Source organism: Phoenix dactylifera, unplaced genomic scaffold (genome assembly GCF_009389715.1).
Source record: "Phoenix dactylifera cultivar Barhee BC4 unplaced genomic scaffold, palm_55x_up_171113_PBpolish2nd_filt_p 000975F, whole genome shotgun sequence".
Lineage (NCBI taxonomy): Eukaryota > Viridiplantae > Streptophyta > Magnoliopsida > Arecales > Arecaceae > Phoenix > Phoenix dactylifera.
In genome coordinates, this window is record NW_024068331.1 from 85,637 (window position 1) to 100,435 (window position 14,799).

General features: G+C 37.3%; 1 protein-coding gene across 1 annotated transcript; it reads right to left on the reverse strand.

The window, feature by feature from the left end:
* Positions 1-385: 385 nt before the first annotated feature.
* On the reverse strand, positions 386-9,250 carry LOC103699077 ((+)-neomenthol dehydrogenase-like). Its single transcript, XM_039121113.1, has 5 exons — positions 8,819-9,250; positions 8,501-8,744; positions 6,740-6,784; positions 5,655-5,828; positions 386-949 (listed from the first exon to the last, which is right to left on the reverse strand). Exons 1-5 carry the CDS (start codon positions 8,935-8,937, stop codon positions 572-574), a joined length of 960 nt encoding a protein of 319 aa, XP_038977041.1. The 5' UTR covers positions 8,938-9,250; the 3' UTR covers positions 386-571.
* Positions 9,251-14,799: the final 5,549 nt, after the last annotated feature.

The following is a 14,799-nucleotide window of genomic DNA, read 5'->3' on the forward strand; positions in this document are numbered from 1 at the left end:
ATGTCAAGCTTGACTACCATCAAGCTCTGACCTTCGGCGCTCTCTCTCAAATAGCTTTAAACACCATTATTCATATCATTAAATTGTGAAAGTTGTTATTCTTTTCTAGTCCCTCATGCCATATTGTTTCAAATCAAAGTGTCATCTTGACCTCCAATCACTTCACATATTCAAATAGTGTGTATGTTGGCCTCTCGCATCCATTTGCATAAAGCTCTGAATGATAAATATATGATGTTCCATGTAATGAAAATATAGAGTTATATATACAAAATAGAGGCTAAAGAAATTGCCCTTATTTACCCTAAAAAAATTTTATGAAGCATCATATATATTATGTACAGAAATAACATAATAGTATGCTAAAATGTTAAAGACTTGATTGTAATTCAATTCAACTAATCACATAAATAACAATGGCAACACCATACACAAGGAAAAATAGATGGAGCAAAATATATGCTACTCTTACTACACAGTTTTCTGTCCTCTCATGGAGATAATTATTCCGTTTTTTGAGGTACAGAATTGGGCCAAAGCTCAATCCAAGTCTATAAAGATAATTACATAACTAAAAGGATGTCTCTCTAGTTTGATCATAAAAAAGGCCAGAAGGGCTGCCATCAGGAAGCAAAGCCAACATCACGGGGCCTTTAGCACCTTGTTCAACGGTTAAGATCCCAGAATTTCCATTTATGTCAGTTTTGACATAACCAGGATTCACACAGTTGACACAGATTGTGTGGTACCTCCTTGCAAGAATTCTTGTATAAGCATTCAAAGCTACTTTAGAGACTGTGTATGCAGCAAAGCTAGTTGGCCAGCCATTTTTGCTCAACTTTCCTTCCTTGAAATCATTTAGAAAGGAATGGACCAGTTCATCTAATTTCTTTTCGCTGAGCCTATTTACATCACCTATTTCTCTTTGGATGCTTCTATTGGGAATACCCTGAAATGAATATTAAAGAAAAAAAAACAAAGTCAAATTCTTTTAGAATAATTACTATTAGTAACAGAAGATCGGATATGATCAGGAGTTGAATAAATAAGAAGCTTGACATCAAATATCAAGTCATCAGATTTTATTTGATATATGTTGTATTGCATTAAAATATTCAATGATCATGAACAAAGACACGATTTATCTAGATAGAAATTATAACAGCATCACTCTAAAAGTAATGCTTGAGTGTTAAAGTGAGCTATTGACAGATATGCTATACTATCAGCAAAACTTTGGATCCCAGAGAAGTGATACACGAGACATACATATTCTAAATTCAACTTAAGTAGTTCATAGATTTTCGGACTACTAAGTCAAAGAGGTTGATGTGTCTTTTTTCTCACTTCTTTAAACTCACTTATTAAAGGTTGATAAGTCAAGAACTTTGGATTTCTTCATATTTTTCATTTTACTGACGTGCTGAACTTATCTTGGCTCAAGCTTACATGGTCATTGTTTTACTTTTGAAGCAATCATGTAACCTTTGAAGTTATCTAGTTCGAATTCTTTTCCTACATAGAGTGTATTCTATATGTTGGAAAACAAATCCACTAGTTTATATTGTGCAAAGTAAGAATTCTAGAGAAAGACAGAACCAATCTATTTCAAGGTTCTAAGCTTTGACAAAACCAATCTATTTCAGCCAAAATAGATCAGTTTTGACTGACACTGATTTGAAACTGATCCCCCATTTTGGGTGTTGATCAGCTACAGTTGATTTTAGACCAAACTAACCATTTCAGTGGTCTCGACCAGTTTGAGAAGAAACAAACTGGAACCAGCTACAGATCCCCTTTCAAATTTTTATTTACTTATTACTATCATATTGGAGTTTCTTAATTACATAGGTCATGACAACTTTTTGTAGATTTGTCCTTTTAGTTCTAGAATTAAAGAGGGGATGGGTTGATAAACATAACCCATGACTTGATGACCAAGGCCTCAAAGAAAAGGTTGTTATCATAATAACTAATGAAAAAAAATCGAATAAAAGAAACCATTATTCGCCATAATGATATTTTTAATATGCAAATAAATATAACAATGTACAACGACATGCATTCACTTAAATAGTTATTTAACCTTAAATATATGAAAAAGAAGTTATGAAGAAAATATTTGAATACACTAGGTACTTGAAAGCTTCCCACTTTTTAAATATTTTTAAATATTAGCATCTGATCAAGGTTACCAGCAATTCTGAAACTGCTAAAACTGAAATAGATTCAATTGGTATCTCTTTTCTGCATGATTCTAAATATCAGAAGGCACTAAAAAATTACAATTGACAATTTTTATTCACATTTCGATATCCAATTAATTTTCTGTCAAGCTAAGGTGCAATCTTTTAGCAAATTAAGCGCTTAAGTCATTGATTTATATCACTGAGGTCAAAAACCACAAAGACCCAAGTGATTTAGGGGATGAAGGAAAACTTTCTAAAGAAAAATAAATAGAGCCATAAAATAAAAGCATGTTACCAGTGATCACTCATCCAAGTGATAGCTATAAGCATAGTCGGTGGAACCGTCCCGAACCGCCTGGTTCGAGGCATACCGAGCAGTACCAGTGGCGGACCGGGACAGTTCTGGCAACTAAAATGAGAAACTAGGATGGACGGGGAGAAGGAGAAGGAAAAAGGGAAAACAAGAGAGAGAGCAGGCGAGGGAGGGAGAGGGAGAGGGAGGGTGGCGGTCGGCCGGCAGAGGGCTGGAGAGCAGTGCGGAGGAGCAGACGAGGGGTTCCGCCTCCAGTTTTTCTATTTCGTTCGAAAATAAATGGTTCGAAAATAACCGGAGGCGGAACCCCTCCTATGCCCCTCTGCGCGGCTCCCTAGCCCTCTGCCACCCTCCTTCTCTCTCTCCCTCTCCCCCTTCTCTCTCTCTCTTATCCTCTCTCCGGTTCTCTCTCTTTCACACGTCCTCTATTTTGTCAGTATGAGCTTGGCACGGAACAGCACGGGGGCGTACCGACCTGTGCCACTAGGCAAACCGGTCTGGGTCCAAATTTTGGCACAGCAATCCTTGGTTATAAGGAATTGGAAGTAATTATGAAATAATATATTATCACCATTAGGATGGCGATTTTTGTTTAGCCTAAGTCTTCTGACATTTACAAAGTCCATTGAATTAAAAGAAAGGGCAATAAACTAGAGTCCCAATCGATTCCTACATCACTGACTAATTTGTCAAGAAACAACTGAAGCTCTCACTTGTAACCAACACTTATTCGAAATAATGTGTTTGCCTACTCATGTATCAAAACTTGGTATGCCATACCGCCCCGAACCGCCTGGTTCAAGGCATACCAAACCGAACCAGGAGGGAACCAGCATGGTTCCCTCCCACAAAGTGAAAAAAGCATCGAAGCAATGCAAACCGCTCCGAACCATAATTCGGAGGAGAACCGGAGCAAACCGTCCGGTTTGCACCGATTTGGTGTTGTCCCCCCCCCCCCCTCCCCTCTTATAATTGAAGAGAGAGGCCATGAGAAGCTTCCGTTGCATCTCACGGCTCCTCACTTCAAATTTCTCGCAAATTTTCCACAAAATTCAAAAATAAACCCCGATTTCAATAATAAAATGCAAGATCCAAGCCTCTTTCAAGGTGAATCATTCTCCCCCTCTCTATTTCTTCCTTTTTTTCCATTTTTAGGCCAAAAATCGGCAAGAAAAATGAAAAGAATAGAGGTCATGCTCAAGTTTTTAATTTTAGTAAAATTTCATGCTGTAAATCTATAAATGATCTACATAATGACACTAAAATCTTAATTTTTGTTAAATCTATAATTTTTATATTAAAATATTAAATTAAAATTTAAAAAATAAAATAAAATGAAAAATATAATTGTAAAATTAGAAGCTAGTTTAGAGATATGCAAGCTACGGTCAACCTAAATTTAGTATCCATTTATTCAAAGTTGGGCACGATTATGTGCATGGTGGCCTAAGCCCGAGTTTGAATAAAATTGAGAAGGCCTTTGATGCATATCCCAAAGGATGAGAAAAATATACGTAGCACCCATGATAGGATGCTACATGAATCTGAGCTCAAATTAATTCTCTAAAATTTTTATAATCAAAAATATTTTTTTAATTTAAAAAATTATTAAAGATATATAATCAATAAAAAGTATGAAAATTAGTACTACATATTAGATAATTCAAAAGTATTTTCTGAAGTGGAAAATATTTTTTAAATTTCTGATATATAAAATTATTTTTAAATTTAAAAGTTATTAAAAATATATAATTAATAAAAATATAAAAAATAGTACTATACATGGATAATTCAAAAGTCTTTTCTGAAGTAAATAATATATTTTTTCATCATAGCAAAATTTTACTATTTTTAAATAATTAACAAATTGATATCTGCTTGAGTTTGCTCAATTTTACTGCCAGAGTATCTTACGAGTCGCATTTACTACTAGTGTCTTTCAATGGTCTCTCCACGGTCGTATTATTAGATAGATGATATTTCACAGAGCCAAAGCTTTAGTGAGAAATTCTACACCAATTATAACCTAGGGCACGTACCTTATGGGGTTGGGCGTATAGGACTACAATGCCATGTAGATAGAGGGATGAACTGATGTACCTTTTGATTACGTTAATGATCCTGACATTTATGAGACATCGACACTCCATCAAATTTTAGATACGGGTATGTATGCTACACTTAAATACATCTAATTCATTGTATCATTGTATATTTTGTATTTCATTAATTTTTTTTACAAATATACTGCTTGATCTACTTTAATTGAATTTCATGATATAATTATAGTCTATTTAGGATCAAAAGCATCATTTAAGATATACCAAATCGTAAATCATTAAATTAGGATGTTGACCCTAACAAAAACATCAAACGGCATCAAGAAATATCAAATTAGAGTTAAAATTATTCAAAAAACCAAAAAAAATGATTACACTTCATTAAATTTAAAAAAATAAAAAAAATAAAGAATAAAAAAAAGAGTGCTGGTCCACAGCGTACCGTGTGTCGGTACGATACCAAAGCAATACCATACTGAACCAGTGGTTGACCGGTATCGGCACCAGTACCAGTTCAGTCAACCTTGTACCAGATATTTATGACTGCAAAAATTGCAAGAAAATTAAAAAATTATCTCTTTCATATCTTAGTTTGGTCTTTCCTTAAACCTAGATTATTAGAAAATAATTAGTTTAACGTCATATAGGTGATGATACCTTGACAAAAAATAGTTGCAGCTACTTTATGGCATAACGTTCATGTGCAAGTGGATCCAAATTGATTTCTCAGGCCTAGCTTACATCAATTATCCTAAGCTTAAAGTAGTTTAACAGTTATCCCATATATTATGTCTTGGCCTCACGAATCCTCCATTCTCTCCTATGAATGGCTATACCATATGACAAATAGAAGTGCTTTAGAAACCCTCAAATCCCATGAAGCTATGAAGTTCATAGATATAGATAGAATTCTGATTAGGAAACTCTAACAAAAAACTTATCCAGTTCCATGCCATGTCATATCATATGATTAGAACTCTGGTTTCATTCCTTCCATCAAGGTAGAGTAGGCTATAGACTATAATGGTGAATATTTCATTATACATGCATTTATCATGGCTATTTGAAAAGAATCTCATGTTGTATTCATACCTGTAGCTTCCCATAAACTGAAGAAACATTCACTATCCGTGGAGATTGTGATAACTGAAGAAGAGGTAGCAGAGCCTCTGTGACTTTCTTGGCTCCATAATAGTTTGTGTTTAGACATTCTTCTGCCTTCTTATAAGTCTCTCGAGACATAAAGAAGCTTGAACCTCCACCACGCTGCTCTATGTGAAAACAAAGCAATTAATACTTTATTCGCAATTAATACATGCAGATATGAACACCGACAAAAACAAATAAAAATAAAAAGAAATATTTATCAGTGACAAACATAATATAAGCTGCTCCATTAGATCATTAAGACAATATTTACATTATTGAATCAAAACCACAACCATTATTGCCGCCGGAGCATCTAAGGTTAACCTGGGGTTGCACGGGTTTTAGTTCCACATTAGGCGCTACCCCACATTGGGCGCCAATTATCTATTTGGAAAATTTTATGTTAGTAAAATTTAGGAAGTTTTGATATTAGTAAACTTTTCTTTAGAGAACTTTTGATATAATTATAAAATTTTAATAGTTAAAGTTATACTAAACTTGGAGAAAGCCCAACTTGGAAAGGATTCCTAAGGTTCTATTGTATTAAAAATACCCCCATTCTGGAGTAATTGAGTTATTGAATTGGTGAATTATTGCCACCTCTTCTCTCTACTCTCTCTCTCTCTCTCTCCTTCCTTTTGGTAGATTCCTAGGATTTGTAAGTGATTGTTCGTGAGATTTTTATCCTTGGTGTGGCCGTCTTAGGTGGTGATTTGGCCTCAGAAGAGAGAGACCACTGTGCCTCCTCAACAGTCACCCATTGTCATCGGAAGCTAATAGGTGCGTGGATTCACCACTCCTGCCATTTAGGCTTTGACATCGCCGTAATGGAGTTTCTACCTCGCTACAATTGGCTCTGTCAACATCCTCTTCGTTTCATTTATTTTCAAGCTAAGTTCAACACCTCGTGGCATCAATTTTATACAGGAAACACCATAATATACTAGAGTAGGTATTATTATTATACTAGCCAAATCATAGTTTTAAGGAGTTTTAAAAGTGATGCCAAAGAAATTGACTGCACTTACTCTTTGAGAGTCTGATTCTGTTCCAAGAATCCCTGCATTGTTTACCTGAGGGAGTAGAGCAAAAAATACATTGTTTAGGCACAAAACTTTGGTAAAGGAGATCAAGAAGAAACTCAATCATTTGAACTATTTAATACATTGTTTATAAATTCTGTCCTACCATGTCCTGCCATCCTTATATATATCTGTTACGGGGGGTTCCCCGAATTTAGTCCCACATCGGCTAATCAGCGGGAAGGTCTGTGCCATATAATGGGGGGCTCAATCACCCTTCCCTTAGGAGGCGCCTTTTGTGGGGCAAAACCGTGAGGCGCCGTGAGGAGGGCTCCGAGTACGCTCGACCCCCAAATCGGACCCAAAGCGGACAATACCTTCTGAGGGACACTCTCTCTTCCCCTGCTCGGCTGGTGTGTGGGCTCTGCTGGTGACGGGGTGCAAATCCCGCATCAGATGGCGCTAGAAGGAGGGCCTCGGCCCTCCGCCTATCCAGCAAGGAGCCGACCCGGGCACAGGACCTCCCCGCTGGGGGGGCTGTGTTACGGGGGGTTCCCCGAATTTAGTCCCACATCGGCTAATCAGCGGGAAGGTCTGTGCCATATAATGGGGGGCTCAATCACCCTTCCCTTAGGAGGCGCCTTTTGTGGGGCAAAACCGTGAGGCGCCGTGAGGAGGGCTCCGGGTACGCTCGACCCCCAAATCGGACCCAAAGCGGACAATACCTTCTGAGGGACACTCTCTCTTCCCCTGCTCGGCTGGTGTGTGGGCTCTGCTGGTGACGGGGTGCAAATCCCGCATCAATATCCATGCCTTGTTGCCATGCCAAATGATCTTCTAGTACCGATGATACTATGTGGGCCTCACAAAATTAACTAGCAGATAGCAAAAGAAATGGAGCAGCATATTTCATGTTTTGGGTGGCAGAATAAGCAAGAGGTGAGGCAATGCTACTTGGGAAAACAAGGAAGCCTAGATTTCCTTTTTTTACATGTATGATTTTCTTTTATTTTATGATTACCGATCCCTTCATTCATCAGCATAACAAGAACCAAGCATGAAAGACAGATATGAGTTACTTGTAATATCTTGATCATCTCAGCAAAATGGAGATAGAAAAGAAGGTTGAGAGGCAAACTAATAGTAACACAGAATTGATATGTCACATATTCCTACCAAAGCATTATAAATGTCTATTTGACTTCATCTAACCACATACACACAGTTTCTTTTATAAAATAGTGCTCAACAAAATAGATATTTGTCCAAGTACCTTTACATCTTAGTTGTCTTCTTAATGGCTTTTAGCCAAGTCTAATACAACTGTCTGTTGATATTGTGGAATAAAACGCTCTGGTGATGGATAGACAAGCTTGATTAGCTATAGCATGATCAGAAGATATTGTTCCTTTCTCTTCTTCTTTTCTTTGACGGAAAAATGTAAGGTAATTCCATTCAACCTGTAAGAAGGTATCACAGTAGAGGGACAAGAAGAATAGCCCCTAGTTGAGGAACATTCATCATTAGAACTAACAAAATACAAACATATGCAGGAAGAGAATTAGTTCTCATGCAAAAATAAGAGAATATATGATTCGTATAGGCAATTGAAACTTGGAAGTTTTTGTGCCCTTCTAATATGTACTAAAAGGGCCATGGACATGTACCAAAAAAAGGGGAAAAAAGGGAGGGCGGCATGGACAAGCAATAAGCAAATAAATTCAATAGCTTAAGGCCCGGATCATGAGATATAATCTCCAATCTTACCAATATATCAAGCCTGCCAAACTGATTCCTGACAAAATCCGCCAAGGAAGAAGCATTAACTGAGTCAGTAACATCCAGCTGATGGAACACCACATCAGATGCTCCGGAAGCCCGAAGCTTCTCAACAGCTGCAGTCCCCCGCTCTTCATCTCGTGCCGTCAACAGCACCTGGACTCCGTTGGATGATAGCTGCCTGCATATCTCCAGTCCAATTCCTTTGTTGGCCCCTGTCACTACTGCAATCCTACAATGTATAGAAGTTGGGAATCAAAGATTTTGAAGACTGGGTTCAAGGATCATTCAAGAGAGAACTCTTACCTCTTTGGGGTTCCTCTGCCTAGAGCCTTTTCCATCGCAAATGAATTATTTTTGGGTTTAACACCTATCAGGTTCCACAAGAGGTCGAGGAAGGTCCCCAACTTCGCTTGGAAATTCATTTCTGTAGGATTCTCTCGGCTACTTCCTTAGTGGGTAGTGGGAGACCTGAACAACCCACTCCCTCCTTCTCGGAAAGAGATGCTGGCCGACTCGCTTGGCTCGCCTATCTCCATCTCTCGAGGACCAAAGCGTGAGACACCTGGCATCAGGATTGAGGACCACCGTCTCCTCTCCTGGCATCTTCAAAAGGAAGGCTTCAGCTTTACCAAAACAACAGGAGGCTTTCGTCATCGCTTGACGAGAAGAGAGCGATCAGGTGAAGACGAAACTGGTATCCTATCCGATCCACCAGTGCCAAGTCGGCTTGGGAATCGGTTGGAAAACCAGCGTAAGCGGGTCAAGGATGCTAATCGGCGCTGGTGGACTGGGGCTATGTATCGCCCACCCCTAAGGCTACAAATAGGTCAAGGTTTCCGGCCTATTTTAGAGGACCCAGACCCAGACCCGACCTGGTTAGACCCAACTCGATCTATTTTGGAGGACCCACGAGGTTAGATTGGGTTCTAAAATTGGACCAATTCCATTTTTCAAATCAGATTTGAGTTTACTGAATTCAAACCCGACCCGATCCGACCAATCCATTTGAATTTTGGTTGTTAATAACTTATTGACAATCTCAATGCAATATCACTCTACGGCCACTTGCACCAAAGAGTCTTGAGATATGAATAATGAATGGATATGCGCAACTACATCATTTTGCTTTTATCCCTGCTCAAATTTTATTAAGAGCAAAACCCATTAATATATTGCTGGTTAACCGGTTTAAGCCTTTTAAAAGGTCACCAACAAAAGAAAAAGGTATAATAGATAGGTTCCAAGGTAGCCAGTTTTGGAATGTTGCATACTATAATTTGAGACAACAGGAATGAGTCTATCCTTGAGGAAGATCTTAGCTTTCTTGAATGTCATTGGCTTTCCAAAGAGAAACAAGAAGAAGTGGTTTAACTCTGCCGTTATTAAGGAATTTGTACATGTCGCTGGTGAAAAGCTTTAGAATGGAGTTGAATCCCTCCAAGATTACATTTGTAGTGGTCCGTGGTCTAGAATTTGAGAGGAGGACAACTAGTTGGGTTTGTTCTGATTAAGATTGGAATGTCGCTGGTTCCTCAAGTTTGAATTGCCAACTTTTGATATATATATATATACACACACACACATTAGTAATATGTATCTTCATTGAATTTATAATGCTCTAAACACTAGTTTATAGCTTAAATTTAAGGTATTACATTTAGGTTTATACATGCTAGATTTGAAAAAAAAGTGTAATTTAAGATGTGTAATAGATTTTCCAAACTTACAAGATGTATGACATTACAAGAAAAAGTGTGAAACCCAACGGAAATTTGTCGACACTAGAAAGAAGAGTCGTTAAAGGATAAACCGCGCTAAATTTTGCTGACACATCTTATTAGCATCATGTTGTTATTAACTTCTGACGATACTTTAAAGCATCGGCAATCTAGAAAGGCTTATCCCGACGCATTTTTTAAGCATCGTTAAGTTATGACACTTAAAAGCATCGTTGGAAGCTAATAATAATAAGCGTCATCTTATTTTTGACTTCCGGCAATGTTTTCGAGCGTTGGCAAGATAGAACCGATTTTACCAACACTTTCTGTTAAGCACTATTATGTTATGATGCTTAAAAGCATCATCGGAAGCCAATAAAATCTCCTTACTCTAAATCCCTAGCCCGACTTATGTCAGCCCTTTCCTCTCACTCCTACCACCGATCGAGCTCCTCGTCTTACTCTGGTACCTTTGCTGGTTTCGTCTCCTCCTCTGCCTCTTTGCCAGCCCCCTCCCTCCTGGTATTTCCCTTTCTCCAATTAATTAGGGTTTCCTCTTACCCCATGATAATATGAGATTTATGCTGGCCCTTCTTGGTACACATTAAGCTTAATTTGCATTGATGGGATTTTCTACAATCCCTTTATATTGTTTATTTGTATTTTGATTCAGTAAGTCACAGCTTCAGTTATTCTTAACAAACTCTTTAGACAACCATCATTCTTTGTTATAGATTACTTGGGACTTTAATTTCCTCCGGTTCAGATCATAAGGGTGACTGAACCTTAGGATATAATTTAGCCGAGCATCCTTGTATATACTAATGTGAATCCTGCAGAATACCCAGCCAGGAAAGGCTTATTTTAAACCTTACAACAAATGATCTGTCTTAGTTCTTGTGCAATTAGGGAAAAGTTCTGGATCTGCAAGATCTTTATTTTTCTGTGGTCTTAAAATTTAGAAGAATGCTGCGTAGACAACTTGCAGTGCTGGTGATGGCTTTCGAATTTCTAATTCATCAGCTCTATGGTTCTGAAATGTGCAGTGCTTGGCCTTGAAAAGTTGCCAAAGCATATTTCACAGGGAAATTGTGATGTAAGGGCCTGCCAACCTGGATTTGTGGGCCATCTCGTGTGGTTCATTGATGACTTGTCATATTGTGTTAATCATATTATTTTCCTCCAAGATGGCAGGCCCACATCAGAAAATTATGCCTAATGAAGCCTAAATTTTAATATCTAAGATAAATGCATGTGGTTTAGTTTGAACGACAAAGCCATGTTTCAAGGAATGTAGAAGATGTGTTAGTGCATATACAGTCAGTTGCGTTGCATTTGAAACTGGTATTATACTTGTATTATTCTACTTTATAAAAAACTATCCTATCTGATTTTTTTTTAAAATTTGTAATATTAAATGTTTAATATTCACACTTGTAAATTTTTAAATGTTTAATCTAGAAAATGTGTTAGTGTATGTTCACACTTGTAAATTTTTCAAGATTGATACATATGGGCAGGCGTGTTATATATTGAAGGATGGTCCATTCGTTTTTTCATCTTAAGCTCGACAAGTATTTTTTATGCAAGACTCAAAAGATAAAAAAGGATTGTCATCGTTAAGATTAAACATTGGGACTTATATTATATAGGAAAGGGTTGGAACAATAGGATGATGAGACTTATACTCAGTATATGCCTTATAATATTTTTTTAGATTGGTTGCGTCGAAAGGTCAGTTGTGTCTGCTCAAGTATGCTAAGTGGAATGGTGAACTTTCTTCGTATAAGATTGAGCTGCTACAAGCTGTATAGATAAAAACATGAATTTGATATTGTATGTTAATTTGCTTACTATCAAGATTATATAATTTGATTTAACATTTCTAATATTTTTTACTTTGGTGTAGAGTAAGTTTGTGCTCCCTCCAGAGAGCCATGATTGGGTCCTAAAGTCCCTCAATTGTAAATGGAAAGAATTTAAGAAAAAGTTGAAGATGGACTACAAGGATGACAGAGGAGGAGGTTGCTCGTAATTGTCTTTCCGATGTATACCCTCATCACTGGAGAGAGCTTATTCACTACTGATTTTTCGAGAGAGGACAGGTTTTATATACTCTCTCAATTATCTTATATGTTATTTATTACTAATATATATTGCAAATATATACATCGAATATATTACATCGTTTACTTTTTTTGGTAGACATATTCTGATATTGGCAGAGCTGCACGAGCATTTTAGCTGATTTCTCACACATTAGGCTCGAAGAGTTTATGCGAGGCATAGAGATGAATTTGTATGTTTCTTTGAAACTTTGTCATATTTTAAACTACTCAATGAAATACTTATATTGAAACTCTTCTTAGAAGTTACTATTTCTTTTATATTGAAACACTTATACTTCTTAATGAAACTATGTATCGTGTACAATGTATCATTATACTTATGAGTTTTATTAAAACTCTTTGATTTTTTTACTTCAAATTGAAACTTTAATCTTCATATGGAACTATGTATCATGTATCATGTATCATATAATGTGTATCATGAACCGTGTATCTTCTATCATATATGATGTATCATGGATGATGTATTATATAACATATACTTTTTTTGTAAATTTATCAAAGCATGGGTGTTCATTGAATGGATGGGACTAGAGCGTTATAGTCGAGTGAGGAGTTATGTCGCTGGAGTTATCCCCACTTAGTTGTCTGTAGCGAGCAAATATACCCAGAATGCTAAACATAGTAGTAGCACTGTAGAGGTTCGAATGCTGGAGACGATTGTAGAGGACATGAGGCAGAGCCAACAAACAAAGATACAATTTTTGAAAGCTCAGCTTGATTAGATTGCATCCTTGTTGCATAGATTGTCCCTCAGATAAATAACTACATCTATTTAAATATTTTATATAATTATCATGTTGTCAGGATCAAGCGCTACCATTACACCAAAATCCGCAGGTGTTAGTGAAGGCGCAACTTTATTTCCTTAAACTAGCGCAGGGGCACATAGCGCCACGAGTCGACTCCGACCAAGCCTCGCCCAACTCCGGACTCCGACAGGGCCTCGCCAGTGGGTTCAGGGACCCCCTAGTGGTATAACCCACCCTACTCCTCCAGCGCATCCACGTTGGCAGGCGGCAGGACTGACTCGACCCTCCAGGCCTCCGCCAACGTTGACTCGGCCCCTCAGGCCTCCGCCAACAATCCCCCCCCCAACGTGATGCCTGGGTTTCGAACTCGAGACCTATGGCTCTGATACCAATTGTCAGGATCAAGCGCTACCATTACACCAAAACCCGCAGGTGTTAGTGAAGGCGTAACTTTATTTCCTTAAACTAGCGCAGGGGCACATAGCGCCACGAGTCGACTCCGACCAAGCCTCGCCCAACTCCGGACTCCGACAGGGCCTCGCCAGTGGGTTCAGGGACCCTCTAGTGGTATAACCCACCCTACTCCTCCAGCGCATCCACGTTGGCAGGCGGCAGGACTGACTCGACCCTCCAGGCCTCCGCCAACGTTGACTCGGCCCCTCAGGCCTCCGCCAACACATGTATATTTCTATATGAACTTAATAATTTATAATACTTTGTGATTTTTGTATTTTCAACTTCTAAAGTTTCTATCTTTGCCTTATTGGTTTCTAATGCTTCCGAAAGTTATAGAGATGATGATAATACTGCCATAGACCCCGATAGCCCTTAGACTATTTTTTTTAGAAGTTTTATGTATATATTTTTTATGTTTTCTAAAGTAAATTGAGTTGTAATGGACTAAGAATCAGGTTTGACAATATAAATGTAATCATATTTTACAATAATATTTTTTTTTTATGATACATGTATTATTATATGACTTTTGTTATGTATGTATTTGATGTATATATTTGTATACAATTTTTTTTTATTTTTTAAATATTTTTTTAAAAAATATAATTTATACTTACCATGCTATATAGCGTCGCCATATATTAAAGATAATGACACTTTAAAACATTGTTAAAATATAAACAAACAACAAAACTAAGCATCATGGTTGAATATTAGCGACGCTAATTTATTTTATTTATTAGTGATATAAATAAGCGTCGTTAATATAAGACGCTTTATTGCCGATTCTTTTTAAAAGCATCGGCAATTAGCAATGCTTATAAGCATTGTTCGTTATAACTAACGATGATAACCGAAAGCGTTGTAGAATTTTTTCCACATCTGTATTACCAACGTTTTTGCATCGCTTTAAAAAGTATCAGAAAGTTCACACGCCATGCTTTAAAATACGTCGGCAATGTCTCCTGTAGTATTGTTATTAATGCCTTCGAACTATTCTAATATCAGTGTCCTCTTGGTTCACATCAAAAAATATTTTCTTGGATCACCCGCTTATATCTTCTCATAGGTAAGTTACTTCGGATTAGACATCAATCAACATCGGTTTGCTCCATTTATCTTTAATTTGGTTTGTAGTGGAGATTTTTTTTAATAATTATGTATTTTTTGCTAAAAAATAATTATATATTTAACATATTTGGCGAAGAAGAACCAAATGATCGTATATG